At 39.1% G+C, this 12,791-nt stretch overlaps 1 protein-coding gene across 1 annotated transcript in view; it reads left to right on the forward strand.

Moving 5' to 3' along the window:
- LOC106852767 (putative acyl-CoA dehydrogenase 6) overlaps positions 1–12,791 on the forward strand; it is a 77,535-nt gene that overhangs the window by 10,630 nt on the left and 54,114 nt on the right. The window contains exon 2 of the mRNA XM_014875591.2: positions 1,494–1,614. Coding sequence (XP_014731077.2) covers positions 1,494–1,614 — 121 coding nt within the window. The remainder of the gene's footprint in view (positions 1–1,493; positions 1,615–12,791) is intronic.

Below are 12,791 nucleotides of genomic sequence, written 5' to 3' on the forward strand. Positions count from 1 at the left end.
TGATCATTAGGCCTGTGTTAATCAATATAACAGAGGGAGAGAGATAATAATTACTGAATGAACGGAACATTCTGTGTATGAATTTCTCAGAATTTGGGGGGAGAAGTGAAAAACTGATTTTTCTGTTACCATCATTCAAGTATGCTTATTTCTGTGGCCAGCTGGAAGACAGAAAGCAGCCATATATGGGCTGAAACTCTCCAAAGAATGTGCAATAAATAGATAGTTTGGAAGAAGGTTCCACAGGGTCTTAAGAACACAGCAGTCTAGGAGAGAGAGGATTCTATTTCCAGCTCAAGAAATAGCACCACAGCACTTGTGTATTTAGTGGGGAAAGAAGACTAAGAGGAGTAAGTTCCTGAAATAACAAATTCTTTCTTCATGAAAGAGCAAATTAGTGAAATCGTGGTCACAGGTTAGAGGCATTACCTTTCTATTGGGAACTGGTGTTTGTTTTGGTAGGGTTTAATTTGGAGGGAGGATGTTTGCCATTTGGAGCCCCTTGTGAGGCTGACTGGGGTGTGTGGTGCCCTTGGCTGCATGGCAGGAGCAGCCTGTGCCAAGGTCTGGTTTGGGCTGCAGAGGTGGGTGGAGGTGGGCACCATCCAGCTGCCTCTTGATGAGCTGGTAGGCAGCAGGAAGACACCTGCAGGCTGCCCACTCTGCTCCTTTCCCACGGCCATGGATATCTGGGACTTGGTGGTGTGAAACATCCAGCTCTTGTGCCCTGAAACCTGAAGGTGTTGCTGAATGTGGTGGCTGTAGTCCAGATGTGTTTTTCTTGCAAAGGCTGGAAGGGAATGCTGCAGCCTGAACAGTGAGGATTGTAGCCAGGCAGCTTAGGACACTGACTTTTGGAAGGTGTGCAGCACGAGCAGTAGCACAGTCAAGAGTTGCTCAGGGACTAGATTTGGGATATATTATAAATTCTGGAAGATCACACTTTTCCAGTACATGTTCTGTCAGACTTGTGGGGAAGTCTAAATACAGGCTAGACGTGAATGTCCCAAACAGCATCGACTTCCTTGAGGATGTTTCAGGCAAAGGGAGAGGAAATGACTTGACTTTCTTGATCCTGTGTGTGGTCATCACGAACAGATCAACCTTTTTTGCCAAGGTTCTTTTGAAGACAATTCAGATTTCTCTTCCTGTCGCTTTCTAGAAACTATACCCAAAAAGGTAACAAATAATGAGGGAAACAGCCATTTTCATAGATCTTGGAGAGTCTTAAATTAGCCATGATGACCTGTTCTAGTAGTAATTGCTAAAAGAATTATTTACATTTGCCTAATTACATTTTTTGTAATAGTTGTGAGTAGAGAATCTGGATATCCAACAGGAAGTAAAAAAATTAGTGGGCTTTCAATTTTTCCCTTTATTATTTACAATTTTTATATTGTTTTTTCTTTTTGAATTACAGATTTTACGTCAAAGTAGTCAAAAGTTTTTGTGTAGGACGCCTGTAACTTGTACAATTTGTTTTCCAAATCTAGATCATTGACAAGGAGATTAATCCCTTTGTGGACAAGTGGGAAGAAGAAGGACAGTTCCCAGCACATAAAGTGTTTAAAATCCTGGGACAGGCTGGATTCCTTGGTGTGGATAAGCCAACAGGTAGGCGAGTGTATAGCTCCTGGCTCTTAATAGTGATAGACTCAATACATTAATTTGCTTTTGGCCCAGGTCTAAGCATGGGTTAGAATTCATTGCAAAGTTTACTTATATTCCTCAGTCACATACATGCTGGTTACCAACTCTGTAAATAATTTTCTATATGGAGCAGCTCACACAACATTAGCTATGCCACACCACATCATGATGTTGCTAAGGCACAGGGTTCTGTGCAATGTATTATGTCTTTTTATCACTTAATTTCAGAGGAAATATTCCCTCTTGAAATTAACTCATATTCTTATATTACAATGTGGAAAGTTGTCCCACAGCTGTTCAGCTGTTAGATCTCAGAGAGCTGTTGGGCTGTGATTGTCTGACAAATCCAATTAAGTCTGAGCTGGTATTTCTTTACAGAAATGCTGACAGTTCAAGATTATGCTTAATATCTATTTAAAGGACAAATAGGATTACTGGGAGAGAGAGAAAACCACTTCTACTTTCTGCTGTACTTGTTTGATAGGCAGATTTGAATTGCATCTCAGTGGGTCTCTTTTGCATTGCTGATACTCGTGTTGGTTGTAATGGTGGTGCATTGCATGGCTGACAGATTTCAGTTCTGCCTTCTTATGTTCATCTCGGCATGCAGAGGCTTCAGAATTTATATGCATGCTAAAGGTGCTGCACATAAAACATTACAGAGGTGAGAACTTTGTATAATGCTCACAAAATAGCTGGCCAAGAAATAACTGGAATGAAATCTAGTGAAGAAGGGTCTCGTGGAGGTAAAGGTGGCACAGAAGGTTGCATGCACTGGAATACGTCTGTCATACTCATGTTTAAGACTATTTTAACTTTGGTTTTGATGTTTATATCTAGCTGTTAATGTAATTTATTTGACCTCTGCAGCTGCATTTTATAAAAGGTGTAAAAAATTTGATAAAATCCTCAGCAACATGTGATCATCTCAGTTCAGTATTGTTGAGCACAGAAAGTGCATCAACTCCTTGAAGATGCTGTCTTTGCAACATTCAGTTGTGCAACAGAGTGTCACCAGATCCAGCTTTGCTCTGTAATACTGTAATGCCACCAGGTACATCCTGAAAGTCCTGAAACTTTCTCCTGATGGTAAGTCAAAGTAAGGTGTGTAACAGCACAGCCTCAACTGCACAACTTCGGCAAAGCCTGAAATTCTTTGTCTTCTACACTTCTACAAAGTGCTTAGGCTTACTGTATGATTAGTGTACACTGTAAAATAAAATTAAAAGATCCACCTTTTATACTCTTCCCAGCCACTTCTGTTATTTATTTGCTGTTTGCAGAGGAATAGAAGTCTTATGAGATTTGAAGAAGCCAAAAGCAGCCAGGAGCTTTGGAGGGGTATTGCAGGAGGTCTGAAGAAGGGAGGTTAAATTGATTTGAGAAGAGCAATTGCAATGCAGAGCACTTGTGAGTTAACAGTCTGCTCTGCTTTCTCTTTCACAAACCAAAATTATCATGTTGCAATCCAGATCTTAAGACATTCTCTTTAAAGAACACTGATTTTTTAAAAGTTGATTCACTTTAATAATAGCTGCAATTTTGAAATACGAATTTTATTGAATTTGTTTTCCAAGATCATTCTGTCAAGTATGGAGGGCTTTCTTTCCATAAATAATTTTGAAGCTTTCCGATTGGGCAGAAATGGGTCACAAACTTGTTTTGTTTAGATAGAAGGAAACATCTGTTGGATTTCAGATTTGTTGAAAGTGGACTTTTTCCTGTGTAGGCAGCATTCCCTTTATGAACAATGAGCTGCTTAATGGGAGTCAGGTTTTTAAAAGAACGTGCCTTACATGTGTCCCTTATCACTGGAAACTTTCTCTGTGTGGAGAACTGATTTGGGGCACTATTTGTATTGCAAAGGCTCCCTCAATTCCCACTGTATGCAGTTGCAGGCTAAAAACTTGACAAAGCTTTTCCTGTATATTTTTTCTCAGTTGTTTGCACAGTAGTTGGTTCTAGTGAATATTGGCAGTAGTTCAGGATGTTCACTGGAGGTCATGTAAACACTGTGGGCAAAGCTCAGACATATACCCATAATTAGAGAATTTTTAAGATCATCAGTAGATTTAACTTACTGCTCAGTTCTCTGCCAGAGAAAGTCTTCTCTTTGAACCATTTCTCTGCTCTGGTATTCTTTACATGACTCAAAAATAGTGCATATGTTAGTTTTGCTTAGGAAAAAGTTTGTGTTCTGTTACATTGCAAGATTCTTCCTACTAGTAAAATACATGATGAAAAGTGAACATAATTTATGACATAATTTATGCATAAAAAGTGTCTCTTTGCTCTATGCAAAATGTGTTTTGCAGAATTACTTCATTCAGAATTTAGAAAAAAAACCCCAACATCCCTATATACTTATTATTCTTCATTTACTGTGTATTTCTCCATAAACTATAAAATTCTGAGTTTTTGAGCTACTGCCAGTCCCAAAACTGAGGGCAGAAAATATTAGGGCAGGCAGCAGAAATATTTAACCAGTCTTGGTAGTTTGCCATTGTCTGTTTTGCTAAGGGAAGCGGGCAAGACATATTCTTTGAACTGTTTTATGGGCAGATTAGATAGATACTGGATTAAAAGCTGGAAGTATCTATGTGGTTATTTGTGATCTTATGGTTTATGAATCAAAGCCCTGGCTGTTGCTAAATTTTAGGATGTGTTGCCAAAAATCCAGGCTCAAAATGTACTGTGTGCCTGTGTATGCCAGTGCAGATGATTAAAAGTTGTTTTATCAGCTGATGTAAAAGCACAGGAATCCTGTAAAGGATGGGAGGGAAGGTTTGTGGGAGGGCAGTGTCTGCCTGCCTGCATATTCACATGGCATCACTGTGAAACATGAGTGATAACAATGCCTGCTCTGGGTGTTTCATTAGAGTTTACACTGGCAGTACTGTAGGAATATTTAGTGTAATGCATTAGCATCTAGAAATAATTGTGACAAGTTTGTCCAAATAATACCCTTCGTTTATTACTGTCAGAAACTTAGCAGTGAGCTTAGAAAATACGTTCTTACGTATTTCAGGAAAATTAGGTAACTGTGGTACAATTTGAACATGAATGGGAAAGTGTAGTTTTACAGTGTCTGTCCATTTTCCCTACTGCTGGGACAAATGCCAGATTTGGGACTGGCAAAAATAGTGTTTCAAGTGATGAGTGCACTGCAATTGGAAAATGATACAATACCTTTTCTTCAGAAAGCCTGTTTGTTACAAGTGTCTCTTTGTTGAATGTGGGGAGGGAATATAGGTCTATACTATCCTCTAAGGTTAATTCTGTTGTTTTCTTCACAAGTATACATTTGTCTGGTAAAATGAGACCTTGTGAGAATTTGAGCATGGAGAGTCACTTGGAAAGACTGTTTGGGGTTATTTTTTTCCCCTTTCTGTAATACTAAGCCTTGTTATTATATAGAATGAGCATAGAAGGACCTGAGAGGAGCAATAACTAGAAAGGGATTCAGTAGTTCAGGGAAAACAGGATTTGATGGTATCTAAGAAAGTAAATGGAAGATGGCCAGGTATTTCTGTGGATGGAACTAGGAGGAATATATTTGTCAGAAGTGAGCTAATTTGTCCCAAACCATTTCTGTATGGCAGTAGTGGACCAGCTGCAGTGCTTGTTCTTGGTTTAGTATATTTAAGTGTAGTCAGCTGAATTAACTGCTAGATCTTTTTCCTACTTGGAAAAGTGAGTGCAATAATAATAAATAAACAATAGTTGCACTCTAAAGGTTTGCAAGAGAAGCCTTTTGTCCATGTTTTCAGACACCAATGAACTAATAAATCAGCACTCTCGGGTATTTACCACATATAATTTATACCTGTTTTGCAATCAAGAAATAATTTTGATAGGCCTCAAAAACCAGTAGACCAAATCAGTCACTGCTTTATTTTAATCAATTTGATGATAAAATTTGTGATGTGTGGCAGGGGTTTGGAGACATTGATCAGATAAGAAATTTCTGGTGTTTATGTGACCTTCTAATTTGGTGGATTGGATTGAAATCTCAGGAAAACAGGCTTTTGTATGTCTATATACACCTGAGTTCCATGTAGTTGAGGCTTTTTTTCCCCTCCTTCATGGCTGTGAAATGCTGACTGTTCCAGTCCCATCTATTATCTTGCAAGTGCATGATGAAATTCAGTTGAAGATGGTAAGGGGTGAGTTTGCTACATTTCACAGATCACCAAGTATTTCTCATCAGATAGGGAAATGAGCACTTGAGTTCCTCTTTGGCTTTTCCCTCAGCTGTGCACATGGCTTGGGAAATAGTTGTGCTTCTTTTCTTTGTGACTGGTTGGGAAATGCAGTGGTACCTCTGGGAATAGCTTGTTCAGCTATCAATAGCAACCAGCAGAGACTGACTTACTGAAGGACACTTAGTCTTTGCAGAAGAGATAATCTTCTTTCAAATGTGTTGTTGATAGAAGGATCAGATTAGTTCCTGGGATTCTGCTTTTATGCTTCAGATAAGACAAATCCTCACACTTGTGGCTTGTAATGCAGAACACAGCAGTATTTCATGCAGTTCAGGTGAGCTAATAACATTATCTTAGGGGTCAGACTTAGGATTTTCTGAAATCTGGTATCTGTACAGGTAGTTACAAGTTATGTCAAAATTATATTGAGAAGGCAATTTAAAATGTCTCTTTCCTGGAGAAACTTAGAAGCATCTAACTGGGAGCAAATGCTGACAGCAAATGCTATGTATGTGCAATTAATGCTTGAGCTCTTGACACACATTTCTCTCACTGCAGACCTGCCATGCCAAATTCACTTCTGTGTATCAGAGGTTTTGCACACGCTGTCAAACCTACGTGGTGTCTTGAATCTGACTAGAAGCACTTAGAATCTGTTTGCAGAGATGAGAGTGTTACAGGCAGCTGTCACTATTCTGTCCCTGTTCTGCTCTGGGTTGTGCAGGAGAGTCTGTCCTCTATTGTACTTGACTTTCCTCCAGTTTTGTAGGAAATTGTTGGGCTTGGGGATTTTCAAAGAGACATATCTGCTAAGAATCTGATGCTCTTGATTTTATAATTGTGAATAATAGAAGAATGCACACTAAAGAGAACAGCTGAATATATTAAAGAAATATGAAATAATATAACACCTGAAAAGAATATAGGGATTGAGACATTATCAAGTAAGACATACTGTTCAGGTGTTTTTTATTAGAGGAGTCTTGTTTATACTTTACTTCTGTAGATCAAATGGCCAGACTGTCTCTTAACAAAGCCTGGCCAATGAATGAGCTTATACTAAAATAACCTGGGTAGTACAAATCTCTCTAATTTACACATAACTGTCTTTTCTCAGTCACAGAATTCTTGATGTCTGTCATATACATAAGTGGTGTAATTTAAAAGCTTTCTGAAAGTATAAATGCACCTCTTACGCTTCCCTGTCAGTACACTAATTGTGGTGAATTTGAGAAAATTATTTTTGTGAAGTGTAGTATTGATTCAGTTTTACCCACTCACTTTTGCATTATGAACTGCTGGATGTAAAGGCTGATTTCTTCCATGGGGCTAAAATGGGGAAGAATATTGTTAAACAGTCACTTTGATGTTGACATGGAAAATCTCTGAAAATCTGTTGACTTGTCAACACTTGCAGATCCCATTTTACAAATTTTGAATGACATCTCTCTTGAAGAGGGGATTCTCAAAGATTGCAGTAAAAGTTTGTTATTCCTAGTTGTGTTTCTATTCCCAGCATTTGAGCATGAGAAGTTGGAGTCCAGGCTGTGCAAGCCTAAAGATGTGCCTAGCCAAATGAGAAGAAATGAAAGGGGAAAAAAAAACCCACAAAAAAACCAAACAGACAAAAAATGTATTTCGTTTTGGTTCTCCTTGCAACATTTCTAATCCCTGGTGACACAGTTCATGCGAAATCTTATGCATCATTATATCTAATCCCTGGGGATCTTGCATAAGGCCTTAGCCCAGCATCTGTAATGAAGTTCAGAGGTCCTCATAACAAAAAAAGTGCTTTTAATAAAGCTGAAAATCAGGTAATATACCTGATGTACCTGCTCGTGGCAAGAGATTTGTAACTCAATGATCTTTATGGTGTCTTCCAGCCCAAACCATTCTGTAATTCTGTAGAAAGGAGGACAATCAAAGGCACGGAGCTGGTATTTGTGAATCATTGTGTGACAGGCAACTTGCTTACAGGGTAAGTAGGTCACACAACACTTTGTAGCTGGATATGCTACACTGTAATAAAAATATGTCAGGGAAGGGTAGTAACACAGAGAATTTATGTCCTTTGGACTTACTATTTATATAAGGCCAGGTCATTTATGGTTTTCTTGTTTGGTGGACTGCTACAAGTGAGTTTGTAGGCAGAGATGCAGAGAACTGTGTATTTTAATCATGCTGTATTGTGGGGAATAGGTGTCATCATTTCACAGCAAACCTGAAAGTTATCTGTACCTCGTTATTTGTCATGACTCTTATATTTATACTGCTTTTAGGTCTACTTGGAATTAATTTTTTGCTCTCATTTAATACTGATATGCACATTAGAGAGTGCATAGTATCTTCTACTAAGTGAAATAGGAAGAGAGAAATTTTGGGTTTTTTTCCAAAATAATTCTAAACTCTATTATTAAAGTGGTCTGAGAAGTATTTGGATCCTACACTCTGGTTTGTTGGCACAACCCTGTTGAACGTCTTTTATAGGGTTTGTCTAAATAATGCACCATATTGTAGATTTGAGAGCCAAAAAATAAATCCACGTTCCCTCAGTTTCTCAGCTGATTATTAAATTTAAAAAAAAAAGTGAATTATTTTTGAAGTGCTGGTGCATTGGGGACAGGAGTGAAGGATGTTTTAAAATTTCAAAACTTGTTCTTCAGTGCAAGACAAATGCTTGGCTCATTTGTGGGAAGGTAAATGGGTATTTGGGGGCATCACAACTTGAATTGCATTATTTACTGTGTGCTTTGCAACTCTGAGTGATATGTAAATTCCCAAGTTCCTTGAATCAGAGGCTCAGGTGCATGCAACCATTCAAGTGCTAAGGAAAATGTTCTTCCAGTCACCAGAACTGTACATACGCTGAAATTTAATATAATTTTTCTGTCTGAAAAAGTTTTAAAAAAGAAAAAGTTTTGAAGTAAGACCTCAGTTTCAGGGTTTTTTTTCTGTTTTGTTTTTTCCTTTGTTTTGTTTCTTAAGCAGAGGCATGGGAGGCCATTTGTGATAAACAAAGTATTTTTTGCAGGACAGTGTGTTTCCTGAAGAGTGGGTCTGTTTGTTCTCTTTCTGCCTTTCCTGGGTGGCCTAGAATAGCAGATTTCTGTTATCTCTAGTGCAGTAGCTATAGTTTTCCATAAGACTACAAACCCACTCTGTGGTCTTGCCTGCCCTGGGAGATACCTTCAGTGCTGGGTAGCAGGAGCCAGGAACATGGCATGACTCTGGAGGAGGACAGGAACTTCTTGTCTGGGACCTTTGGAACACCATGACCTGTTTATGTGCACTTCCCTTGAGACTGTGAACTGGCAGAAAATGGGCACTTGCCCAGAACTTCCACCACTTGCAAACCAGCTTCACTTGTGCACCTGAAAGAGGGAACAGAGATGGAATTAATGAAAAATTTCCTTGAATGTGTATCACGGGGGAAGATATTTGAGTTTTTCATGGCATCATTGAATGCTTTAAAATTCTTTGAAGGTGACTTGAGTCAGCATTTCTTCTGTTTCCTATACTGTGTGTCAGAGGAAATGAATGGGACTGTTCTCACCCTTGCTTTATTATTCGAGAACAGGGGTCTCTCAACAGAGCAGAAGATCAGTGAGTAATAAGCATTCTGAAAGGAATTAATTTGTTTTTTCCTTTATACATTATGTATAGCCTGTGAAACTCATTCCACAGAAATCACAAGGAGCAAAGTTTAACAGGAATCCAGAGGATGTTAAATAAATGTACAGATGATGGCACCATCCACAGTTACTGCTGGGAGAGTAATTGTATTTCTGGTCATCAGCTGCTCACTTAGCAGGTATATACACCATTTCACAGCTTCTTGTATTCTGTGGCCTCACCAATTCCCCCCTGAATAGCACATCTAGCACTGCTGCATATGCTGGAGTCTCAGCCTGGCAAAAACATTTACAATACGTATTTTGACTTGTTCAGGATCCTTCCACAGCCCAGGAAAGGAAGCTTTAATTGGTCACAGAACCATAAAGTTTGGAAAATAACTCTTAGATCATCAAGTCCAACCATTAACCCAGCACTGCCAAGTAAATTTTTGCACTTTTCTCCATCTTTGTGGTTGTGAGCATGTTTTTTACAGGTCATTACTATCCATATTTGTTTTCTAAATCTTAGCAGTTGTTTTCAGCCACCTCTATCTACTTGTGTTTCCCACTGAGCCTCATCTTTTTCTTCTTGCTTTTTTTCCCTCTTGAGAGGATTCCAGTGGGTCCTTGTGTAACTTCCCTAACAACTTCTATTTGCTGCTTCTTCTATTTTAACTGATTTTGGAAGGACTGAAGGTAATAAAAATATTTTGCAAAAAAGTAGCGAACATTTGGGTTTAAGGAGGGAGGAATCATCTTTTATGATCACATATTTTTGGTATTACTCATGACCTCAAGGTCCTGAAGACTGGTAATATTGAGGCTTTTTTAATCAGCATAATTCTTCAAAGTCAGTGCCGTTTAAGAGAAATTTAGGTAGACAGACTTTGCCTTGTGTGGAAAGCTTATGAAAGATTAAATTGCATTTTTTTTCCCTCAAGCTGGTAACATGCTATGTTTCCTTTACCTGGTCTTTTGTTTGTTTTTGCTCAATAATCTTTTTGTGAGTTATCTTTTGGAAGATAAATAGATTATCTTATTCATTCAGCATTTTAACAGGGTTTTGCTTTCCAAGTTTCTCTTCTCATAGCCGAGCAGTTCAGGCTGAATCATCTGGTATCATGGAATTCCACATTTACAGACCAAACCAAAACGGCTCTGAATCAATTTTACTGGCTTTTGGGCATTGATTGTTTGCTTGTTTTATGTATAATAATGAGGGGCACTTCCCTCTCACCCTTTTTTTTTTCCCAGGAGCAATAGCATGGGAGCAATTTGCTCTTCTGTAGCTGGTGTAAAGGAGCTGTTGGCTTAGTCTGTCACTCCAGAGCTGGTCAGGAAATTCTTTCCAGTGTGTCCAGATGCTTCCTGTGCACAAGGCTGCTGTCATACTTGGCACATGATTAAAAAAAAAAAAAATCACACTGAGGCTGCTTTTTATTTTGCTTTTAACCAGGTTCTTCGGCACCATGGAGGGATGACAGTTTTGCTGGTTGGACAGTGACACTGTGCTTGGGGTTGTTTGGAAGAACAAAAAGGAACCATGTAAATTCTTTTTTTTTTTTTTTTTTATTTTTAAAGCCTTACACTAATTCATATTCTGCATGTGTCAGGTTCTGCGTTGTTAAAAAAAATTAGTTATGGCAACTGATACTTGTAGCAGTGCTGCATTTCAGAGGAGGAGATTTTGGCCTCTGCATTCTGAGGAGTGTTTGAGTTCATCACAGTGCATCCTCTGACCTCTTTGTGGATTGTATTATTTTTTTCCATGCTTCTGCATGGGAAAAGTTGTGTAAACTGTACGTTCTGGTTGTTCTTGTAAAACCTGTGGGCTGCTGGACCTATAAAGGAAACAATTATGCACTTGCTACCTTTAGGCAGGTCTTACCTGGACTTCCTGGCACCACACTAATGAGATGCCCAGATAAACTCGATTCTCTCAAGAATAAAGGCAGTTTCCTACATTTTCTCCCTATGTCCTTACAACACAATGTTGGGAATCTCATCCTCTATCTCTGCCCAGGTTGAAACTGTGTGTCATTAGATCCCATAGCCCCAGAGGAGGATGTGGAAAGAGGAGAATACAAGAGGAAACAAACACCAGGAGGAAAATTCTTTACATATAGCTCATTTTGACAGGAAGTGTTCTACTCCTTCCGGCAGAACTTTGTAACCATTTTCAAGATACTAATTTCACTTTATTTCAATTTTGCATTTATTTCTTGCTGCTGAGAATCCAGTTTCTTCTCTCCTAGAAGATAGATGAGTATTTTGGTCTTCGAAAAGTTTGCTTCATCATTAACTTAGAGTTACCAGCAGATCTTTCATGCACGTGAAAGATGCTATACGTTCTGCTGGATGGTACATTCAAAACTGAAGGAACCCTCAGTTTTGGAGCTGCCCACTGAACATGCTTCTGCAAACTGATTGTGCAAGAACTGGCCTGATCTGTAAAGTCACTGCATTGTGTAACCCATAAGCAGCTCCAGGGACTCCAGAATACTACCTCTTTGAGATGGATCAGAATCTGGCCACTGCACAGATTCTGTGGTGCTGCCTGCTAAATTAAGGGTAGGATGGAATACCCATCCAAGAAATGGATACCCATTTTCTGTTAGGAAACTGGAAAAACAGTGGAAGATAATGAACTGGGCTTTCTCAGTTTAGTTAGGTGTCAGAAATATAAAACATGTAAATGCAGAGGATTAGAAAAATCTTCCAACTTTGATCTTGCTGAAGGTTTAACAGGTTTTAGTTGCTCCCAGGTTTAAGACAACAGACTTTGAAACAATCTAAGAGGCAAACACTAAAATGACAAGATTATGGGAGATTTTTACCGTTGCAGCAACCACTGTCTAGATCTATAGCATAGTGTGGTTTCTGCAAGGAAAAATGCGCAACAAAGTGGGGAGGGTGGAGAGGGGGGACACAGGCTATGTGGTACCTTGTGCCTGCATGATGGGCACTCAGGAGGCATCCTCAGGTCTTCTGTCGTAGTTTCAAGCTGTGTGGGATTCATGCTGAGTTCTGTGGATAAGCTTTCTAGCATGACTTTAAAATATTTTGCCTGGATTTGGGTAGATCTGTGTTTGTGGTGTGCACAGTTTTCCACTGATGGATTTAGTCAGGAGAAGCTGAACAGAGAGTGGGTATGTGGATATGGCTGGTAGATCTGGGGGTTGAAACTGCTCCCTCTCCTACCACTCTGGTGAGCACTGTAATTAATTAGCTGGTCTGTGATGAACGGTGGAAAAAACCTCCAGCAGAGATTTTCCGTGTCCTGATGGGAGATGAAGCAGCACACGTGAAGGGTGATGATCCC

Source organism: Sturnus vulgaris, chromosome 1, assembly GCF_052056855.1.
Source record: "Sturnus vulgaris isolate bStuVul1 chromosome 1, bStuVul1.hap1, whole genome shotgun sequence".
Classification (NCBI taxonomy): Eukaryota; Metazoa; Chordata; class Aves; order Passeriformes; family Sturnidae; genus Sturnus; species Sturnus vulgaris.